The 24,673-nt window shown below is 46.4% G+C and overlaps 1 protein-coding gene across 3 annotated transcripts in view; it reads right to left on the bottom strand.

Annotated features, from left to right (window-relative positions):
- PHF21B (PHD finger protein 21B) overlaps positions 1 to 24,673 on the bottom strand; it is a 116,155-nt gene that overhangs the window by 54,850 nt on the left and 36,632 nt on the right. For all 3 annotated transcript variants that reach the window (XM_063928902.1, XM_063928904.1, XM_063928903.1), the window contains exon 2: positions 15,118 to 15,405. In XM_063928902.1, coding sequence (XP_063784972.1) covers positions 15,118 to 15,405 — 288 coding nt within the window. The remainder of the gene's footprint in view (positions 1 to 15,117; positions 15,406 to 24,673) is intronic.

Here is a 24,673-nt window from a genome sequence, read left to right as displayed (position 1 = left end):
TGACAAAGCCAAAATAAAGTAAAGTGCTGGTGCTATTTATTCCATAAAACAGGCTAAGTATTCCAACGTTTCGGGGCGCGCAAGCCCCTTTGTCAAGGTGAGCCAAATACAGAGTCTGTATTTGGCTCACCTTGACAAAGGGGCTTGCGCGCCCCGAAACGTTGGAATACTTAGCCTGTTTTATGGAATAAAGAGCACCAGCACTTTACTTTCTTTTGGCTTTGTCAGTCTCTGAGTGCCGCTGTTTGCCATACAGCTACTTATATATATATATATATATATATATATATATATAAGCAGGTGTGGACGTGAAAAGAAGCAAACAGTTTAGATCTAAACCAAACACTGCTGAATAAACAAAACTCAGGACAATTATTAGGCCACACCCCTAATATACACCCAGGCCACACACCTTCACAGATAAAGCAAGGTTAAACTTTCCAGTGAAAATACCCAAACACTATTTTGCGTTGAGCTGCCCTTCAAGATTGCATTTTATAACATGGACATAATGTCATAAATAATCTCCAATATGTGCAAGTAAGATGAAAACTAATAAAGCAGAAAAACAAAAGTATGCGGTGTAAAATAATCCATCTGATGTACACACATGCATTGCCTCATAACATACAAACAGCGCAAAGAAAATGAATATACGTTTTCAACCATGATGTGCAAACTTAAGTGCTTAATAAATGTAATTGGTACATTGGGGGTCATTCCGAGTTGTTCGCTCGGTAAAAATCTTCGCATCGCAGCGATTTTCCGCTTAATGCGCATGCGCAATGTCCGCACTGCGACTGCGCCAAGTAAATTTGCTATGCAGTTAGGATTTTTACTCACGGCTTTTTCATCGTTCTGGCGATCGTAATGTGATTGACAGGAAATGGGTGTTACTGGGCGGAAACAGGCCGTTTTATGGGCGTGTGGGAAAAAACGCTACCGTTTCCGGAAAAAACGCAGGAGTGGCCGGAGAAACGGAGGAGTGTCTGGGCGAACGCTGGGTGTGTTTGTGACGTCAAACCAGGAACGACAAGCACTGAAATGATCGCAGATGCCGAGTAAGTCTGGAGTACTGCCGAGTACTCAGAAACTGCTACGAGGTGTGTAATCGCAATATTGCGAATACATCGTTCGCAATTTTAAGATGCTAAGATTCACTCCCAGTAGGCGGCGGCTTAGCATGAGCAAATCTGCTAAAATCCGCTTGCGAGCGAACAACTCGGAATGACCCCCTTAGTGCAGAAAAATCCCATTTCCCTTTTTTTCATTAGCAATTTCCTCCCTTATCTGCAGAGGTAGATTCTCCCATTCAGTATACCTGCAGCTGCTACGGGGGTACCTGGGTCATACTGTATGAAAGGGTGTGAACTATGTCAGCATCCTAAGAAGCGACATCACTTCCTCTGTGTGATGATCATGAAGCTAGTTACTGGCGTTATATTCAGTGCTTGCTGCTGCAGGAGGCCTATACCCAGCACTAGGCGTAAGGTCCAATGTGCAAGGAAAGTGTTAAACATACAGATTCCGCTGCGCTTTCACTCTCCAAACAGCACAATAGAGGAAACTAATGCTCAGATGCCGGGAGAATATTGACTTCAAATGTCATCAGTCATGTTAATGAAAAGCTTGTAATTAAGTGCTGTCTTGTCTGTTACACTGAACCTCTATAGAAGCTGGAAGTGGCCTTGTTTTCTGCACAGCCTAAAGATAAGGATGAAGGTTTATCTCGTTGCATGAATCCATCTTGATCATTAAATTATACATAGTGAGTGAGTATTACACCGCAGCAAGGCAGCCTCCTTTACAAGGAGCGATTCTACTACTCCCTCCATCATTACTGGTATCTCTCGACAACGCAAAAGTGTCACTGACCGAAACACAAGCAGCGATACACAACATTTAAATATAAAAAACACACACACACACACACATATTACATATAGTCACACATACATATACAATAGAACACACACACACACACACACACATATTATATTATATATTATATATAAAAATACACGATTAGCCAGACGACTGTAGGGTGCTCCTAAGTGGGCCCTCGATCTGGGTCCACCGAAATATACAGACGTTTCCACCGGTGTGGAATAGGACACTCTCTCATAAACACATCGGTTTAAAAAGTTAATTTTATTCATTTGGTTCATATGTTGCCATAGATGTCCGCGTTTCGACCCCTCAACGAGATCTCTTTCTCAAGACAGTGCATACATGTCGATACTATTGACTAAAACAACAAATAAATCCATAAAGTTAACATCTATCAAAAAAAGGAAAAAATACATCAACAATGACATAGACCATAGACCATGAAACGTCGACATCTATGGCAACATATGAACCAAATGAATAAAATGAACTTTTTAAACCGATGTGTTTATGAGAGAGTGCCCTATTCCACACCGGTGAAAACGTCTGTACTACCAAATTTATCATCTATTTGAGCACGTCCCTGCGGACTGCACTACGTCGGGAAGACTGATCGGACTTTACGAGAGCGAATGGCCAATCACAAATTGGCCATCAGAAATGCTCTAACATCCGGCAGTAGTGACCAGCCGGTAGCCAGACATTTTGTCCATGCCCGTCATAGTGTAGCCTGCTTGAAATACATGATCATTGACCATGTACCAGTGAGACTCCGTGGGGGCGATAAGTCCTTGAGATTACTGCAGAAGGAATCCAGGTGGATTCATGAACTTCAGACATTGTCTCCGCAGGGACTCAATGAGACCCTTGGATTGCATTGTTTTTTATAAGTCGCCCATGATTGCTTTATGGCAGGCATGTCCAAACTGTGGCCCTCCAGCTGTTATGAAACTACATATCCCAGCATGCCCTGACACAGTTTTGTTGTCAGAGAATACTAAAGCTGTGTCAGGGCATGCTGGGATGTGTAGTTTCTCAACAGCTGGAGGGACGCAGTTTGGACATGCCTGCTTTATGGGTTCATAAATGCTGCACACCTGATCCAGCTATTGCTGCACTTCGTGTATGCATAACGTGTAATATACTTCTGTGATGTTTTATCCGTGTATTGGTGCTTCTTAAGCCACCCTTCGTAATGTATTCGGTGCATAAAGCTGAGGTTTGTGTAAGAATATTTTATCCAATATTCCATATTTTGATACTTTTGATATTTCAAGATTTGGGCTGTGCTGTTTTGCAGTATTTTGGTATCTTGTATCCTGTACTCTGTATCATCATGTTCATGTTTTTGTGTTCTCTGTGTCGGATTTGTGTATGTATCTTGTTGCCCTGGTGATGTGTCGTGGGTTGTGTACGTCACTGCTGTGCGTCCGCACTGTGAACATACACTGGAGCTCATTATGCACGTGGTGCAGGCTGGGTATAAAGGTATGTTTTTTCTTGTATTCTGTGTAACCTGAGGACTAAGTAAACTCTTCGAAACGTTGTTGCAGATACCTGCCTCATTGCATCTTTCTGCTTCCGAGTGCCGCCTTCATCTACATATGTTGGATCTGTCGCAGACAGTTAACTAGGAGGGCACCGGGCCAGTATTCTTGTTTAACAGGAGTGCTACCAGCTATTTGAGATTATATATATATATATATATATATATATATATATATATATATATACACACACATACATACATACATACATACATACATACATACACACACACTGCTCAAAAAAATAAAGGGAACACTTAAACAACACAATGTAACTCCAAGTCAGTCACACTTCTGTGAAATCAAACTGTCCACTTAGGATCAACACTGACTGACAATCAATTTCACATGCTGTTGTGCACATGGAATAGACAACAGGTGGAAATTATAGGCAATTAGCAAGACACCCCCAATAAAGGAGTTGTTCTGCAGGTGGTGACCAAAGACCACTTCTCAGCTCCTATGCTTTCTGGCTGATGTTTTGGTCATTTTTGAAAGCTGGCGGTGCTTTCACTCTAGTGGTAGCATGAGACGGAGTCTACAACCCACACAAGTGGCTCAGGTAGTGCAGCTCATCCAGGATGGCACATCAATGCAAGCTGTTGCAAGAAGGTTTGCTGTGTCTGTCAGCGTAGTCTCCAGAGCATGGAGGCGCTACCAGGAGACAGGCCAGTACATCAGGAGACGTGGAGGAGGCCGTAGGAGGGCAACAACCCAGCAGCAGGACCGCTACCTCCGCCTTTGTGCAAGGAGTAACAGGAGGAGCACTGCCAGAGCCCTGCAAAATGACCTCCAGCAAGCCACAAATGTGCATGTGTCTACTCAAACGATCAGAAACAGACTCCATGAAGGTGGTATGAGGGCCCGACGTCCACAGGTGGGGGTTGTGCTTACAGCCCAACACGGTGCAGGACGTTTGGCATTTGCTAGAGAACACCAAGATAGGCGCCCTGTGCTCTTCACAGATGAAAGCAGGTTCTCACTGAGCACCTGTGACAGACGTGACAGAGTCTGGAGACGCCAAGGAGAACGTTCTGCTGCCTGCAACATCCTCCAGCATGACCGGTTTGGCAGTGGGTCAGTAATGGTGTGGGGTGGCATTTCTTTGGGGGGCCGCACAGCCCTCCATGTGCTCGCCAGAGGTAGCCTGACTGCCATTAGGTACCAAGATGAGATCCTCAGACCCCTTGTGAGACCATATGCTGGTGCGGTTGGCCCTAGGTTCCTCCTAATGCAAGACAATGCTAGACCTCATGTGGCTGGAGTGTGTCAGCAGTCCCTGCAAGACGAAGGCATTGATGCTATGGACTGGCCCGGCCGTTCCCCAGACCTGAATCCATCCAACGCCACGTTGCACCACAGACTGTCCTGGAGTTGGCGGATGCTTTAGTCCAGGTCTGGGAGGAGATCCCTCAGGAGACCATCTGCCACTTCATCAGGAGCATGCCTAGGCGTTGAAGGGAGGTCATACAGGCACGTGGAGGCCACACACACTACTGAGCCTCATTTTGACTTGTTTTAAGGATATTTAATCAAAGTTGGATCAGCCTGTAGTGTGTTTTTCCACTTTAATTTTGAGTGTGACTCCAAATCCAGACCTCCATGGGTTAATAAATTTGATTTCCATTGATAATTTTTGTGTGATTTTGTTGTCAGCACATTCAACTATGTAAAGAACAAAGTATTTAATAAGAATATTTCATTCATTCAGATCTAGGATGTGTTATTTTAGTGTTCCCTTTATTTTTTAGAGCAGTGTATATATAGATATAGAGAGAGTGAGAGAGAGAGAGAGAGAGAGAGAGAGAGAGAGAGAGAATGCTAATTATTACCTCTCACCCATGTAACACTCTGTAGCTTATGCTCCTTACTTATTAACACTTACTTACACTAGAGTAGTACCTTGGTCTGGCTAGCCTGTGCTGACTTGGGGCCTAATTCAGAGTTGATCGCAGCAGCAAATTTGTTCTCTAATGGGCAAAACCATGTGCACTGCAGGGGGTACAGACGCAACATGTGCAGAGAGAGTTAGATTTGGGTGGGGTGTATTCAAACTGAAATCTAAATTGCAGTGTAAAAATAAAGCAGCCACTATTTACCCTGTACAGAAACACTATAACCCACCCGAATCTAACTCTCTCTGCACATGTTACTTCTGCCCCACCTGCAGTGCACATGGTTTTGCCCATTGGCTAACAAATTTGCTGCCGCTATCGGGTCTGAATTAGGCCCTTGGTGAGGTTCCATGGCCTGGACTTGAACCTTAGTGTTAGGGACCCACCAGATTAAGTCACCTGGTCGTTGGTTGGTGGGCCCATATTGTGTTGCCATAAATTATGCTAAGAACTCCACTTTGCTCTTTGTTAGATTACAAAGTTTATTACAATTATCCTGATTAGCAGTGCTTAGTATTTTTAGAGTGTGCATCTGCAATTTTTTTTCTTCTGTGTGGAACTACCAGTCTAGCACCTCTCATTGTGTTTGGCATTAGGGTGTGCAGTCCAAGGTTCCCCCTATATATATATATATATATATATATATATATATATATATATATATATATATATATCATACTTGCCTACCTGACCCTCTCCATGAGGGAGAAAATGCTCTGTTCCTGGACTTTCCTGGTAATGTATGATTGCCATCACCTGTGGTGAGCTAGTTAATTGATAAGAAAGGCGTTTCACCACAGGTGATGGCAATCATACATTACCAGGAAAGTCCAGGAACAGAGCATGTTCTCCATCATGGAGAGGGGCAGGTAGGCAAGTATGATATACATATACACATATATATAATAAGATTTTACTTACCGATAAATCTATTTCTCGTAGTCCGTAGTGGATGCTGGGGACTCCGTCAGGACCATGGGGATTAGCGGCTCCGCAGGAGACAGGGCACAAAAATAAAGCTTTAGGATCAGGTGGTGTGCACTGGCTCCTCCCCCTATGACCCTCCTCCAAGCCTCAGTTAGGATACTGTGCCCGGACGAGCGTACACAATAAGGAAGGATTTTGAATCCCGGGTAAGACTCATACCAGCCACACCAATCACACCGTACAACTTGTGATCTGAACCCAGTTAACAGTATGACAAACGTAGGAGCCTCTGAACAGACGGCTCACAACAATAACAACCCGATTTTTTTGTAACAATAACTATGTACAAGTATTGCAGACAATCCGCACTTGGGATGGGCGCCCAGCATCCACTACGGACTACGAGAAATAGATTTATCGGTAAGTAAAATCTTATTTTCTCTGACGTCCTAGTGGATGCTGGGGACTCCGTCAGGACCATGGGGATTATACCAAAGCTCCCAAACGGGCGGGAGAGTGCGGATGACTCTGCAGCACCGAATGAGAGAACTCCAGGTCTTCTTTAGCCAGGGTATCAAATTTGTAGAATTTTACAAACTTGTTCTCCCCCGACCACGTAGCTGCTCGGCAGAGTTGTAATGCCAAGACCCCTCGGGCAGCCGCCCAGGATGAGCCCACCTTCCTTGTGGAATGGGCCTTGACAGATTTAGGCTGTGGCAGGCCTGCCACAGAATGTGCAAGTTGAATTGTGCTACAAATCCAACGAGCAATCGTCTGCTTAGAAGCAGGAGCACCCAGCTTGTTGGGTGCATACAGTATAAACAGCGAGTCAGATTTTCTGACTCCAGCCGTCCTTGAAATATATATTTTCAATGCCCTGACAACGTCCAGCAACTTGGAATCCTCCAAATCGCTAGTAGCCGCAGGCACCACAATAGGCTGGTTCAGGTGAAACGCTGACACCACCTTAGGCAGAAACTGAGGACGCGTCCGCAGTTCTGCCCTGTCCGAATGGAAAATCAGATATGGGCTTTTATACGATAAAGCCGCCAATTCTGACACTCTCCTGGCTGAAGCCAGGGCCAGTAGCATGGTTACTTTCCATGTAAGATATTTCAAATCCACCGATTTGAGTGGCTCAAACCAATGGGATTTGAGAAAATCCAAAACTACATTAAGGTCCCACGGAGCCACTGGGGGCACAACCGGGGGCTGTATATGTAGTACTCCTTTTACAAACGTCTGGACTTCAGGAACTGAAGCCAATTCTTTCTGGAAGAAAATCGACAGGGCCGAAATTTGAACCTTAATGGACCCCAATTTGAGGCCCATAGACAATCCTGTTTGCAGGAAATGTAGGAATCGTCCAAATGCGGTGATAATGTTGTGCAGTCACCTCCTTCCTGGCTTTTACCAGTGTAGGAATGACCTCTTCCGGAATGCCTTTTTCCCTTAGAATTCGGCGTTCAACCGCCATGCCGTCAAACGCAGCCGCGGTAAGTCTTGGAATAGACACGGTCCCTGCTGAAGCAGGTCCCGTCTTAGAGGTAGAGGCCACGGATCTTCCGTGAGCATTTCCTGAAGTTCCGGGTACCAAGTTCTTCTTGGCCAATCCGGAGCCACGAGTATCGTTCTTACTCCCCTTTGCCGTATAATTCTCAGTACTTTTGGTATGAGAGGCAGAGGAGGAAACACATACACTGACTGGAACACCCACGGTGTTACCAGAGCGTCCACAGCTATTGCCTGAGGGTCTCTTGACCTGGCGCAATACCTGTCCAGTTTTTTGTTGAGGCGAGACGCCATCATATCCACCTTTGGTTTTTCCCAACGGTTCACAATCATGTGGAAGACTTCTGGATGAAGTCCCCACTCTCCCGGGTGTAGATCGTGTCTGCTGAGGAAGTCTGCTTCCCAGTTGTCCACTCCCGGAATGAACACTGCTGACAGTGCTATCACATGATCTTCCGCCCAGCGAAGAATCCTTGCAGCTTCTGCCATTGCTCTCCTGCTTCTTGTGCCGCCCTGTCTGTTTACGTGGGCGACTGCCGTGATGTTGTCCGACTGGATCAACACCGGCTGACCCTGAAGCAGGGGTTTTGCCAGGCTTAGAGCATTGTAAATCGCTCTTAGCTCCAGTATATTTATGTGAAGAGACATCTCCAGGCTTGACCATACTCCCTGGAAGTTTCTTCCCTGTGTGACCGCTCCCCAGCCTCTCAGACTGGCATCCGTGGTCACCAGGACCCAGTCCTGTATGCCGAATCTGCGGCCCTCTAACAGATGAGCACTCTGCAACCACCACAGAAGAGACACCCTTGTCCGTGGCGATAAGGTTATCCGCTGATGCATCTGCAGATGCGATCCGGACCATTTGTCCAGCAGATCCCACTGAAAAGTTCGTGCGTGGAATCTGCCGAATGGAATCGCTTCGTAAGAAGCCACCATCTTTCCCAGGACTCTTGTGCATTGATGCACAGACACTGTCCCTGGTTTTAGGAGGTTCCTGACAAGTTCGGATAACTCCCTGGCTTTCTCCTCCGGAAGAAACACCTTTTTCTGAACCGTGTCCAGAATCATTCCCAGGAACAGCAGACGTGTCGTCGGGGTCAATTGAGATTTTGGAAAATTCAGAATCCACCCGTGCTGTTGCAGCACTACTTGGGTTAGTGCTACTACGTCCCCCAGCTGTTCCCTGGACCTTGCCCTTATCAGGAGATCGTCCAAGTAAGGGATAATTAATACGCCTTTTCTTCGCAGAAGAAACATCATTTCGGCCATTACCTTGGTAAAGACCCGAGGTGCCGTGGACAATCCAAACGGCAGCGTCTGAAACTGATAATGACAGTTTTGCACCACGAACCTGAGGTACCCTTGATGTGAAGGGCAAATTGGGACATGCAGGTAAGCATCCTTGATGTCCAGGGACACCATAAAGTCCCCTTCTTCCAGATTCGCTATCACTGCTCTGAGTGACTCCATCTTGAACTTGAATTTTTGTATGTACAGGTTCAAAGATTTCAGATTTAGAATAGGTCTTACCGAGCCGTCCGGCTTCGGTACCACAAATAGTGTAGAATAATACCCCTTTCCCTGTTGTAGGAGGGGTACCTTGACTATCACCTGCTGAGAATACAGCTTGTGAATGGCTTCCAATACCGTCGCCCTGTCTGAGGGAGACGTTGGCAGAGCAGACTTTAGGAACCGGCGAGGGGGAGACTTCTCGAATTCCAACCTGTAACCCTGAGATACTATCTGCAGGATCCATGGGTCCACCTGTGAGTGAGCCCACTGTGCGCTGAAATTCTTGAGTCGACCCCCCACCGCCCCTGAGTCCGCTTGTAAAGCCCCAACGTCATGCTGAGGGCTTTGCAGAAGCCGGGGGGGGGCTTCTGCTCCTGGGAAGAAGCTGCTTGGTGCACTCTCTTACCCTTTCCTTTGCCTCGGAGCAAATATGACTGTCCTTTCGCCCGCTTGTTCCTATAGGAACGAAAGGACTGCGGCTGAAAAGACGGTGTCTTTTTCTGTTGGGAGGGGACCTGAGGTAAAAAGGTGGATTTCCCGGCTGTTGCCGTGGCCACCAAATCCGATAGACCGACCCCAAATAATTCCTCCCCCTTATACGGCAATACTTCCATATGCCGTTTGGAATCCGCATCACCTGACCATTGTCGCGTCCATAAACTTCTTCTGGCAGATATGGACATCGCACTTACTCTTGATGCCAGAGTGCAAATATCCCTCTGAGCATCTCGCATATAAAGAAAAGCATCCTTTAATTGCTCTAAAGTCAATAAAATACTGTCCCTATCTAGGGTATCAATATTTTCAGTCAGGGAATCCGACCAAACCACCCCAGCACTGCACATCCATGCAGAGGCGATGGCTGGTCGCAGTATAACACCAGTATGAGTGTATATACTTTTCAGGGCAGTTTCCAGCCTCCTATCCGCTGGATCCTTGAGGGCGACCGTTTCAGGAGACGGTAACGCCACTTGTTTTGATAAGCGTGTGAGCGCCTTATCCACCCTAGGGGGTGTTTCCCAGCGCGCCCTAACCTCTGGCGGGAAAGGATATAATGCCAATAACTTCTTTGAAATTAGCAGTTTTCTATCGGGGTTAACCCACGCTTCATCACACACTTCATTCAATTCGTCTGATTCAGGAAAAACTACAGGTAGTTTTTTCAGACCCCACATAATACCCCTTTTTGTGGTACATGCAGTATCAGAGATATGCAAAGCCTCCTTCATTGCCGTGATCATATAACGTGTGGCCCTACTGGAAAATACGTTTGTTTCTTCACCGTCGACACTAGATTCGGTGTCCGTGTCTGGGTCTGTGTCGACCGACTGAGGTAAAGGGCGTCTTACAGCCCCTGACGGTGTCTGAGACGCCTGTACAGGTACTAACTGGTTTGCCGGCCGTCTCATGTCGTCAACTGATTTTTGTAATGTGCTGACATTATCACGTAATTCCATAAACAAAGCCATCCATTCCGGTGTCGACTCCCTAGGGGGTGACATCACCATTACCGGCAATTGCTCCGCCTCCACACCAACATCGTCCTCATACATGTCGACACACACGTACCGACACACAGCAGACACACAGGGAATGCTCTTATCGAAGACAGGACCCCACTAGCCCTTTGGGGAGACAGAGGGATTGTTTGCCAGCACACACCCAAGCGCTATAAATATATATAGGAACAACCCTATAGAAGTGTTGTCTCCCTTATAGCAGCTTAATATATCAAAAAACGCCAAAAAAGTGCCCCCCCCTCTCTGTTTTACCCTGTTTCTGTAGTGCAGTGCAGGGGAGAGTCCTGGGAGCCTTCCTCGCAGCGGAGCTGAGCAGGAAAATGGCGCTGTGTGCTGAGGAGATAGGCCCCGCCCCCTATTTCGGCGGGCTCTTCTCCGGTGTTTGTGAGACCTGGCAGGGGTGAAATACATCCATATAGCCCCAGGGGCTATATGTGATGTATTTTTTTAGCCAGAACAAGGTATTCTCATTGCTGCCCAGGGCGCCCCCCGCAGCGCCCTGCACCCTCCGTGACCGCTGGTGTGAAGTGTGTGACAACAATGGCGCACAGCTGCAGTGCTGTGCGCTACCTCATGAAGACTGAAAAGTCTTCTGCCGCCGGTTTCTGGACCTCTTCACTTTTCGGCATCTGCAAGGGGGTCGGCGGCGCGGCTCCGGGACCGGACTCCATGGCTGGGCCTGTGTTCGATCCCTCTGGAGCTAATGGTGTCCAGTAGCCTAAGAAGCCAATCCATCCTGCACGCAGGTGAGTTCACTTCTTCTCCCCTAAGTCCCTCGTTGCAGTGAGCCTGTTGCCAGCAGGACTCACTGTAAAATAAAAAACCTAAAAACTTTTTCTAAGCAGCTCTTTAGGAGAGCCACCTAGATTGCACCCTGCTCGGACGGGCACAAAAACCTAACTGGGGCTTGGAGGAGGGTCATAGGGGGAGGAGCCAGTGCACACCACCTGATCCTAAAGCTTTATTTTTGTGCCCTGTAACTTGCGGAGCCGCTAATCGCCATGGTCCTGACGGAGTCCCCAGCATCCACTAGGACGTCAGAGAAATATATATATATATATATATATATATATATATATATATATATATATATATATATATATATATATATATGATGGTGATGAAGGCGGCACTCAAACAGGCGTAGACAGCAGTAAAGTTTTTGTCAGTTTATTCCAACATGTTTCGGGGTAAATCCCCCGTCCTCAGGGTCATCACCATCCTATTACCAGAGGTCTTCGCCTCCAGGAGGGCACCGCAGCACCTTTTATCATATGCGTGAGTGACGAGTATACAGCAATCTATATATATATATATATATATATATATATATATATATATATATATATATACACACACATACATACATACACACACACATATATATATATATATATATATATATATATATATATATATACATACATATATATACATACACATACACACACACACATATACTGTATATACACATACACACACACACATATATATACTGTTTATACACATACACACACACACACAAACACAAACACACCCTATTATCTAGTTGCCCATTCTTTAACAAATACAATGAGCTAGCCAGTGCTAGATCCGCCCTAAAAACAAGCACGCAGAGTTCTATTCTAGAAGTACAAAGGTATTTGGAATAAGTTGGTAACATTTGCTAATTGCTAGTTTAATTAAATCGTCTTGTTCTATACAGAATGTTACAGTCCTACAATCTGCTCGGAAACACTTGTGCAGGATTTTCTATTTGGCAGAACCCTGAAAAATATGGATTTGATGATCCACGGCCAAAAACTGTGAATCACTGGGTCTGTGCTTAACATTCACAGTCCATCTATGCTCCAGCGATCGCTCAGCAATCTGGGATGCCAACACCTCCTCGCCTCTTCCCGACACTGTCCCCTGTTCCCTCCGCAGTCATCTCATTTGTGCATCACAACAAGAAAAAACGCTCATGTGTTATCAAATGCACAGAACGCTAATAAAAATAAGTACACCGTTCCGTATTTTCCCCGACACATATTTACTGTCGCTACAAACTTAACATGCAGCAAACAGAAAAATGGAATTAATTAGCAAAAGGAATCCCATGCATTCTTATATATTATTAACCCGTCAGACTTGTATTTCATTTTCTGCAAATGATCAGAAATCTGTGCAATATAAATCAAGCAAACGATCAATAAGAGTCGTTCTTATTTGGGATTCCAATTTCACTATCTGGGCGAGGGCTCTGTTCTAATTATATCCATTAACTACCAGATGGTGCAAAATGCAACTCCTAGCTGATAACACACAGGTCTGTGTAAGCACAACTGGTCATCTGAATGGTCATACGATACCGGGGAGAGATATATTCACTCGTAATAAGAACAGAATCAAATCTACCACATATTACATGTTCTAATGGAGTGGCTGTGACTGTACAATGTGACCCCTGGTGGTAGCACAAGATGTCAATGTTTAATGCATGAATAGAAAAAGAGTGTGCTGATTCAAGAGAAACATTAATTAAATGGAAGACGGTGATATACCATATAAAACAACAACAAACTGAATATTAAATTAAGGAAACAATTTACAAACTCAAGGAAAAAAATGTTTCATAAACTGTGTGTGTGTGTGTGTGTGTGTGTGTGTGTGTGTGTGTGTGTGTGTGTGTGTGTGTATATATATTTATATATATATATATATATATATGTATATATATATGTATCTATACACACACACATAGATACTAGAGCACACTTGAAATGAATACTTTCTTTACAACCATTGGGGGTCATTTAGAGTTAAATTTAAGACAGCTACGATCATCTTCCCTGACATGCGGGACACCCAGCCCCGCATGTCAGTTCGCCCCCCCCCCCCCCCCCGCAGAAGTGCAAAGACATCGCACAGCGGCGATGCCTTTGCACTTCAAGAGTAGCTCCCGACCAGCACAGCTTTAGCGTGCTGGCCGGGAGCTACTCATCGCTCCCCGGCCCGCAGCGGCTGCGTGTGACGTCACGCAGCCGCTGTGTCCCGCCCCCCGTTCGGTCCGGCCACATTTGCGTTGGCCGGACTGCTCAGACGAAACGGCGGCCAAATGCCACCGTTCCACCCCCTCCCGCCCAATGATCGCCTCTGCCTGGCAATCAGGCAGAGGCGATCGCAGCACTGCTACAGCCTTCGGCCGCCTAGCATGTGCCGGCGCATGTGCAGTAGGGACCCGCTCGCTCGGCTGCGTTAAAAACCACAGAGCGAACGGGTCAGAATGACCCCCATTGTCTCTTGTAATTCTGTCCTCATTGAAGTGTTTGAAGCACTTCTCAAATTAACTTAAAGGTCCAAATTCAATTGTGTTGGGTGCCGTTTTAAGTGAGGAAGGAGCAACCACGAATCCGCAATAAGTTATATACTCCCAAAACAACTGAATAGCTCCCGGTCATTTTAGACAAAAGCGAGATAAAAAAAAATTTCACCCAAGGGTGGGCACACACTATGCAATATCGCATATGATCTGGGTGATATTGGCCGGCTTGCTGCGATATTGTACAGTGTTGGACGTGCATCCGATGTGCGATATTGTTTACAAGGGCCATTTGGCAGCATGGCACCGCTCCTAACCCCCCCCCCCCATCCCCTGTCACAGTCGATGTGCGTATACACTTGCCGATTTCGGGGCCCCATCACAGACGATGTTGCATAGAATGATATAGTGGATGATATGACGATTCATACACATCGTTCGCGATAATGTCTAGTGTGTATGAACTGCGTCGCCTGCGCGCTCCCACATGTCACTAGCGCCATCGATTGCCGGCCGTGCATGCAGGTCCAACGGACGATATCACCAGCGAGGGCCACCGCTCCCCACCACCACCATTGTCCGTCGCTGGTGGCATCGGCAAGTGTATATGCACTTGCCAATGCCTGCCCCGCCACTAACGCGATCGCCGGGTACACACATCTTCCGGTGTGTACCCGGCATCAGATCTGGAAATCTATTCTTCCCTGTATCCGAATGTAAAATAGTTGCAAAAATCTCTCATTACAACAAAGTTTTTACTTCTAAAACACATTGTTTTATTGACACATAGATTTCTATATAGGGGTTTGATATGCAAGGTTATACATACACTTTCTAGCATAGAGTATCTAGCAGATGTCTTTCCTGCTGACTCGGTTTAACCTGCTGACCTCTGAACCTAACCTGACCCCCCCCCCCCCCCAATACCTATGGCGATGAATCAGCAGGAAAGGTAATTGCACTCTCCAGAAAACACTTAAAAAGTCCTAACATTGAATGAAGATGGTACCTACCTGGGCATGGGTCATCTCGGACACCCTCCTCGCTGTCATGTTTAAGGCGCCCCCCACCAGTCTGCTGGTTGTCTGTAGGTTGATTGGGGAGGTCTGGGGGGGCCCGGCGCTGTTTGCGGTGGAACCTGCAGAGGCCGTAGCCGTTTTCTGGCCATTGAGATGCGCAGTCACCATAGAGACGGGTGCTTTGGCCGGGATGACAGAGATGGCAATGCCTTGACCGCTTGGTGCCTTGATGAGCGGGATGGCCTTGGCACTCCCCACAGGACAGCTCCGAACCGCCAGCTTCTGCCAGGAAAGAGGGAAAAATAAAAAGTGGTGAGTTCAAAACTGCTTCAGACACAAACCCAGAGCCCTCCTACCAGTTTCCATGCACCTCCTCCTGCACCACCTACAACAGACACAGGCACAAAAGGGACGCTGCCGCTGCAAATATTCAGAGTGCACCATCTGGCCGTGTTATTTGCATTAAGCTTCATGCTCAGAGCAGAGGAGACCTGATTCAGAGAGCTCGTCCCACACAGAAGGGAGCAGAAGCAAGCAGCGCACAACCTCCTGATGAAATGACTCCAACCGGGCTAACTTAGGTGGCCGCTCTGATGCTGCTACATGAAAATCGCTGCATTTACTGCTAAATACCAGGCTCCCTCTGTCGCTGTGCGAATCCAGCTGAGCTGCCTGCGGAGAACACTAGATAAACAGCCAGGAAGATGCATTTCCTTCCTTGGAAAAAAAAAAAAATCAGGAACATTTATGTTTTCTCCACGTTTTAGGGCTAAGACAAATCAGGCGAAAAGCTCAGTTTAGGGGATCTCTGTATTTTCTATTTTTTTTGAGGGGGGGAATAATATTGTTTCTTTCTCAAACATTACAATGGATATAAAATAGCATTTAAAGCCGAGCTGTGCTTGTTTCATCACCAAAGTCTTGCAAAAGGTCTTTAATGAACGTGAGCCCAAATTGCGTGGATTGATGATTCACAAACAAATCAAAAATTCGTGACCGGAGAAGAGATCTTTAAAAATTAGGGTTTTTTTTGGGGGGGTGACATAAATGAAATTTTTGCAGGTGTCAGACGGAGATCTCCTTCGAACGCTGTTATGTGTTTAGCCTGAAATGTCTGTCCTGCATCCTTATTGTGTCTATGGTACTGTTTGGTGGTCTGCACGCCCGCGTTAAAAAGCCAGGTTCCTCTCGTCACTTGGACAGTGCAGATGATTATTACTGTTTACAGGGCACATTTTACAGAGCGTACACATCAGCAGGAGAGCCGCATGCCTGATTACACTCTGGCTGGCCGCAATCTTTCCTGCTCCCACTTACAATTCAGGAATTGAGAGAAATGACTACTGGATCCCTTTGATACTTCTGTATAAGATATAGAAAATAATGACGAACCAGCCACCTCGGCTATCCCGAAGGGTTTTTACTTGTGTTTGGTAAACACTGGAATCTAGAAGGTAACACGTGTCAGGCAGTTACAATAAATAGATCACATATTTTTTATTAAAATGCTCAAAGATTTATTGAACCTTTTTTTGATCTTTATTTTGCTACCTGTACTCTCATTGGAAGCCCCCCCCAGACTCCTATGGCGGCGTTTCAACCATGCTATAAAATACGGCTTGTACAAAGTGCTCATTCAGGATCTTGGGATGTTCCAATATTTAATTCTTACTGGTTGCCCAGATCGGAACCCTCAAGCCTATACTCAAATGAGAACCGAGGAAGCAACACTGGCAACCAAACCGTACATGGCTTTTAAAATGTATCAGAGAGTAATGAATACACCTGTGCACCTGCTAGGTGTCCTTCAAAACAAACTGTTGGGGGTCCTTGAGGACTGAATTTGTGAAACACTGAGTTAACCAAAGCAACCAAAAAGACTTTGTTAGATAAAAGGTGATTGATTGCATTTGGGTAACTTTTCTACATTATCTCTCTCTCTCCAAGGCTTGATACATCTCACCCAGAGGCCGAGGATACTGTAACAAATAGCTGGAAGCCCGGACTGGCTCACGCATACTCTCAGGAACGCTAGTCCTTCTGGTTGGAGTTGCCAAATTGCAAGACTGGGCTTGGGCTAAATGCTCTGTTCCCCTTTAATCTTTGAGTTAGCGTCCTATGAAATTTAGTGTACAATTTAACATCACAACGCAGACAATTTTCCACTATACTTCTGCCCATAGCCGGCTTAATATACCCCCATACCAATATGGCTTCTCATCTACACTCACCTGCCCGTATTACTGTATACAACTCCCTGTACTTCTGAACACGTGTAAGAGAAGCATGGCCACTAATACATTAATACGTCCTTCATGAAAGCATGTCAATGGGGAGGTGCAGGAGCGACTGATTGCTTCTTAATTAAGATTTAATTCTTATAATACTAGGAACGTGTTTAATGAAACCAGATTAGGAGAAAGAGCACGTTCAAGTGAAAGTCTGATAACAGCTGCCCTTTATAGATGAACATGATCTATACGCTAACCTACAGCTTTGTATACTGTCCTCCGGGGGTGCACGCACTCCTGATGTAGTGCCTCGGCCCAAATGACAGACCAGGACCTTCCTATAAATAATGTATACGAAGCTCTGCACGCAGATGCCGTGGAACCTTCCTAGAAGTCCGGTAGATCCCCGTTAAGATGCTCAGTTTCGGCACCAAGATTTATTCCAGCGGCACTCTGTGTCTGAGGACGCCCATGAGGACTGTTTTTTGGCGTTGTTACTATTGTGCAGTGTAGTTCATTATAACTAATACACATCACATGACTAGAGCTTAGAGCCGTCATGTCATTCAGTTTCATGTATTTTACTGCGTAGTGGGGGTTGGGGCATGACAACGCAAATTGCATCATTACGCATCCTTTACTCTTCCCTTAGACTTTAATCCAGGATCTCCGGGAGAGGAGGAAAGTATGCTACAGATCCAGCTGCTACACCCGCACCCTCATACCGTAGTTTTGACATGGGGGGTAATTCAGAGTTGATCACAGCAGCAAATTTGTTAGCAGCTGGGCAAAACCATGTGCAGTGCAGGGGAGGCAGGTATAACATATGCAGAGAGAGTTAGATTTGGGTGGGTTATTTTGTTTCTGTGCAGGATAAATACTGGCTGCTTTATTTTTACACTGCAATGTAGATTTCAGTTTGAACACACCCCACCCAAATCTAACTCTCTCTGCACGTTACATCTGGCCCTCCTGCAGTGCACATGGGTGGTCATTCCGAGTTGATCGCTAGCTGAATTTGTTCGCTGCGTATCGATCAGGCAAAAAATTGGCAGTTCTGCGCATGCGGCGCAATGCGCACGCACGACGTACGGTCACAACGAACGATGTAGTTTTGCACAGGGTCTAGCGATGCAATTCAGTCGCACTGCTTGTCGCAGAGTGATTGACATGAAGAGGGCGTTTCTGGGTGGTAACTGACCATTTTCAGGGAGTGTGCGGAAAAACGCAGGCGTGGCTGTGGAAACGCAGGCGTGGCTGGCCGAACGCTGGGTGGGCTTGTGACGTCAAATCAGGAACTGAATGGTCTGAAGTGATCGCAAGCGCTGAGTAGGTTTTGAGCTACTCTGAAACTACACAAAAATATTTTGTAGCTGCTGTGCGATACATTCGTTCGCACTTCTGCTAAGCTAAAATACACTCCCAGTGGGAGGCGGCTTAACGTTTGCACGGCTGCTAAAAACTGCTAGCGAGCGAACAACTCGGAATGACCCCCATGGTTTTGCCATTTAGCTAACAAATTTGCTGCTGCGATCAGGTCTGAATTAGGCCCATGGTGTTTTTTTGTGTTTCCTGCAGTTTATTCCCTCTGATCCCAGCAAAACATGCATAAATGTGATTATAACCTCCTAACACCCGTACTATAGTACTATAGTATAGACTGCTGAATCAATGTCATCACTTAACATAACCCTGCCACCGACCTCTATTGGGGGATTCTAAATGCGGGTATTTGCTCATAGTGGGAATTGAAGCTTTTGAAAGATCCACTGACAATTGCAAGATACTGAGCCTATATGCTACAGGCGAGTGTACCATACATTACTATACAGTGAGTTCTGGGAAGGACTGCAATAAAAACCTGCAGATCAGCATTATACATTTTGTCAGATGGTCCCTGCTACAGCAGCTGCACAACACCAGTCCCTAATACAGTTACCGCAAGGAGGGTCTTACTCTGGTTTGTTAGCAAGCCAATAAAGCAAGCAACTGGGCTGCACCAAGATGCACTGCAGGTGGGGCAGATGTAACATGTGCAGAGAGAGTTAGATTTGGGTGGGGTGTGTTCAAACTGAAATCTAAATTGCAGTGTAAAAATAAAGCAGCCAGTATTTACCCTGCACAGAAACAATATAACCCACCCAAATCTAACACTCTCGGCACACGTTACATCTGCCTCCCCCCCCCTGCAGTGCAGCACGGTTTTGCCCAGTTGCTTGCTTTTTTGGTTTGCTGGCAAACCTGCATAACCCCGGAATACGAATTGTGTAATTCCAGTGACAAAACAGCGGTTTGATTTCTATGTTACAGAGTTGCCATTTCTCCCTAGGGGACTGCTGTATTAAGCAGTGAATAGAGTGACGTTGCCCACGGCAACCAATAGCTTTTATCAAGTACATTCCATAAAATGACAGATAAATGCTGATTGGGCAACTTCTCCACTGGTCCCCTCCCCCACTGTTTTCACTTATTGATACATCTCCTCCTGAGTCACAAGCTGCTATGGTAATAACTTATAGGCTGTGAAGTTTTGGCGCACTGATCTTTTGGGAAATAAATCTGCTTGGCAGAAAACACATTGCCGCATCGCTCAACACCCAAAACTACCATATTCAGTGGCTTCTTCCAGGTTGCTATCGTCTACGATGTAGTACACATTAAGTACTATAAAGGTGGAATTCCGCAGACACCCAGTGGTTCCTCATACGGCAACACTTGGGTCCTCCAGTCACCTTACAGAGATGATCATGGAGCACTCATTGCATTATTTGCGACAGGTTTCGGTGTCACTGGCAACCGAGTGGCCTGCCGAGACAGCCGGCCATGATTAACATTAAAAAAATTTTTGCCTTTGAGGATGTGACCAGCTTCTTCAGACATTACACAAAGACTGGCTTATTGGAGGGGTATAGAGGGGGAGGAGCTAGTGCCAGCTCCCGGTTAGCACACACTCTATACCCCATTGTAAAGAGCACTCCAGTGTCCCCTAGTGGATGAAGGAGAAATTGATTTAATAAAATAAAAAGTTAAATCCTTTATTTATATTTAACTATATACCCGCAGCATGATCCTAGGAATATAGTAAATAATTAGCCTTTATTGGTAAAACAATGCAACAAGTACAATGGTTCCATTTATAATCTAGAGACCTGAAAGGCAATAAGCATAACACAGGCTACCGTCACATGCCACAGGTGTAATATATGCAAGAAAGTCTATTATCTGCGCAGCGCATCTCATTTGTAGGATGTATGAGCTTTGTGCCATATAAACCCACAACCAACACCACAATTATTCTGCATGAGTTATACGGGAGCATAAAACCATTACATAAACTCCCACTTCACATTTATAAAACTATGGGGGTCGATTCAGTCAGCCATGAGACTGCTCGTCCTGCAAGAAAGTGCGGGCATATGCTACAGGTAGTTCAAGCCCCGCCCACTTCCAAAGCTAGGTTTGATAACCAATGCAATAGGTGCTCTGACCTTTGACAATAGCATCTATTAAACAAATACACATGTGCTGTAACTAAGCAACAATACCACACTTTAACCACATCTACAAAGTTATGGATAAAACATGGGTGGTTAATAACACAATTCCTATCTACAGTACCAGATGATGGCCCTCATTCCGAGTTGATCGGTCGCAAGGCGAATTTAGCAGAGTTACACACGCTAAGCCGCCGCCTACTGGGAGTGAATCTTAGCTTCTTAAAATTGCGACCGATGTATTCGCAATATTGCGATTACTAACTACTTAGCAGTTTCAGAGTAGCTCCAGACTTACTCTGCCTGTGCGATCATTTCAGTGCTTGTCGTTCCTGGTTGACGTCACAAACACACCCAGCGTTCGCCCAGGCACTCCCACCGTTTCTCCGGCCACTCCTGCGTTTTTTCCGGAAACGGTAGCGTTTTCAGCCACACGCCCCTGAAACGCCGTGTTTCCGCCCAGTAACACCCATTTCCTGTCAATCACATTACGATCGCCGGAGCGATGAAAAAGCCGTGAGTAAAATTACTTTCTACATAGCAAAGTTACTTGGCGCAGTCGCAGTGCGAACATTGCGCATGCGTACTAAGCGGATTTTCATTGCGATGCGATGAAAAATACCGAGCGAACAACTCGGAATGAGGGCCGATATGCCTGGTTTCAAGTGGGAAAAGGTTTGCTACGAAAAAACACTTTTCACCCCCTTAGGAGGCCAAAAATCCCTGCTAAGTGGGTGGCTGCAAATAACTGTCACAGTTTCCAGACCACCCAGCAGGTCACATGTTTCAGGACACTCAGCTGGTGCACAGGGAGAGTTCAGTCATTTTCCAGAGCACAATGGTGATGAACTGTTAATGGCAGGCAGACATTTTGCCACATAACTCCGAAACGAAGCAAAAAAAATGACAACGCCAACATTTCTGCAAATCTATGGACCAAGACCTTTAATTTGGTATATGATGCTCAGGCATCATAGAAATATGTCACTCCTAAAAGTCACCCTTCTGCTATTAATACATAGATCAGTATTTTAAAAGACTTAGGGACCCCCCCCTGGACGCCAGAAGCACGCCAACCATGCTGGGGCTTTTGGGGTACTGCGACGTATGCCACAGGACCGGATCTGCAGGTGCGCAGATCATTAAACATTGGAGATTTGCATAAATATCAGACTTACGTAAATCTGAACCAGGCCCTGTGTGAGCTGTATAGATAACTGTATTTCTCTGACGTCCTAGTGGATGCTGGGAACTCCGAAATGACCATGGGGAATAGCGGCTCCGCAGGAGACTGGGCACAAAAGTAAAAGCTTTAGGACTAGCTGGTGTGCACTGGCTCCTCCCCCTATGACCCTCCTCCAAGCCTCAGTTAGATTTTTGTGCCCGAACGAGAAGGGTGCAATCTAGGTGGCTCTCCTGAGCTGCTTAGAGTAAAAGTTTAGTTTTAGGTTTTTTATTTTCAGTGAGACCTGCTGGCAACAGGCTCACTGCATCGAGGGACTAAGGGCAGAAGAAGCGAACTCACCTGCGTGCAGAGTGGATTGGGCTTCTTAGGCTACTGGACATTAGCTCCAGAGGGACGATCACAGGCCCAGCCATGGATGGGTCCCAGAGCCGCGCCGCCGTCCCCCTTACAGAGCCAGAAGAGCAGAAGAGGTCCGGAAAATCGGCGGCAGAAGACGTCCTGTCTTCAATAAGGTAGCTCACAGCACCGCAGCTGTGCGCCATTGCTCTCAGCACACTTCACACTCCGGTCACTGAGGGTGCAGGGCGCTGGGGGGGGGCGCCCTGAGACGCAATAAAAACACCTTAGATGGCTAAAAATACATCACATATAGCTCCTGGGCTATATGGATGCATTTAACCCCTGCCAGTTTTTCCTTAAAAAAGCGGGAGAAAGGCCGCCGAGAAGGGGGCGGAGCCTATCTCCTCAGCACACAAGCGCCATTTTCCCTCACAGCTCCGTTGGAGGGAAGCTCCCTGGCTCTCCCCTGCAGTCCTGCACTACAGAAACAGGGTAAAACAAGAGAGGGGGGGCACTAAATTTGGCAGATTAATAATACAGCAGCTATATAAGGGAAAAACACTTATATAAGGTTATCCCTGTATATATATAGCGCTCTGGTGTGTGCTGGCAAACTCTCCCTCTGTCTCCCCAAAGGGCTAGTGGGGTCCTGTCCTCTATCAGAGCATTCCCTGTGTGTGTGCTGTGTGTCGGTACGTTGTGTCGACATGTATGAGGAGGAAAATGGTATGGAGGCGGAGCAATTGCCTGTAATAGTGATGTCACCCCCTAGGGAGTCGACACCTGACTGGATGGTCTTATGGAAGGAATTACGTGATAGCGTCAGCACTTTACAAAAGACTGTTGACGACATGAGACAGCCGGCAAATCAGTTATTACCTGTACAGGCGTCTCAAACACCGTCGGGGGCTCTAAAGCGCCCGTTACCTCAGATGGTCGACACAGACCCAGACACGGACACTGACTCCAGTGTCGACGGTGAGGAAACAAACGTATTTTCCAGTAGGGCCACACATTACATGATCACGGCAATGAAGGAGGTTTTGAACATTTCTGATACTACAAGTACCACAAAAAAGGGTATTATGTGGGGTGTGAAAAAACTACCCGTAGTTTTTCCTGAATCAGATGAATTAAATGAGGTGTGTGATGAAGCGTGGGTTTCCCCCGATAAAAAACTGCTAATTTCTAAAAAATTATTGGCATTATACCCTTTCCCGCCAGAGGTTAGGGCGCGTTGGGAAACACCCCCTAGGGTAGATAAGGCGCTCACACGCTTATCAAAACAAGTGGCGTTACCGTCTCCTGATACGGCCGCCCTCAAGGAACCAGCTGATAGGAAGCTGGAAAATATCCTTAAAAGTATATACACACATACTGGTATTATACTGCGACCAGCAATCGCCTCAGCCTGGATGTGCAGTGCTGGGGTGGCTTGGTCGGATTCCCTGACTGAAAATATTGATACCCTGGACAGGGACAGTATATTATTGACTATAGAGCATTTAAAGGATGCATTTCTATATATGCGAGATGCACAGAGGGATATTTGCACTCTGGCATCAAGAGTAAGTGCGCTGTCCATTTCTGCCAGAAGAGGGTTATGGACGCGACAGTGGTCAGGTGATGCGGATTCCAAACGGCATATGGAAGTATTGCCGTATAAAGGGGAGGAGTTATTTGGGGTCGGTCTATCGGACCTGGTGGCCACGGCAACGGCTGGGAAATCCACCTTTTTACCCCAGGTCACCTCTCAGCAGAAAAAGACACCGTCTTTTCAGGCTCAGTCCTTTCGTCCCCATAAGGGCAAGCGGGCAAAAGGCCACTCATATCTGCCCCGGGGCAGAGGAAGGGGAAAAAGACTGCAGCAGGCAGCCTCTTCCCAGGAACAGAAGCCCTCCCCCGCTTCTGCCAAGTCCTCAGCATGACGCTGGGGCCTTACAAGCGGACTCAGGCACGGTGGGGGCCCGTCTCAAGAATTTCAGCGCGCAGTGGGCTCACTCGCAAGTGGGCCCCTGGATCCTGCAGGTAGTATCTCAGGGGTACAAATTGGAATTCGAGACGTCTCCCCCTCGCCGGTTCCTGAAGTCTGCTTTACCAACGTCTCCCTCCGACAGGGAGGCGGTATTGGAAGCCATTCACAAGCTGTATTCCCAGCAGGTGATAATCAAGGTACCCCTCCTACAACAGGGAAAGGGGTATTATTCCACGCTGTTTGTGGTACCGAAGCCGGACGGCTCGGTGAGACCTATTTTAAATCTGAAATCCTTGAACACTTACATACAAAGGTTCAAATTCAA

This window comes from Pseudophryne corroboree, chromosome 6 (genome assembly GCF_028390025.1).
Source record: "Pseudophryne corroboree isolate aPseCor3 chromosome 6, aPseCor3.hap2, whole genome shotgun sequence".
NCBI classification, from domain to species: domain Eukaryota; kingdom Metazoa; phylum Chordata; class Amphibia; order Anura; family Myobatrachidae; genus Pseudophryne; species Pseudophryne corroboree.
Note: the sequence above shows the minus strand (reverse complement) of the source record. Positions and strands in the feature narration are given on the sequence as shown.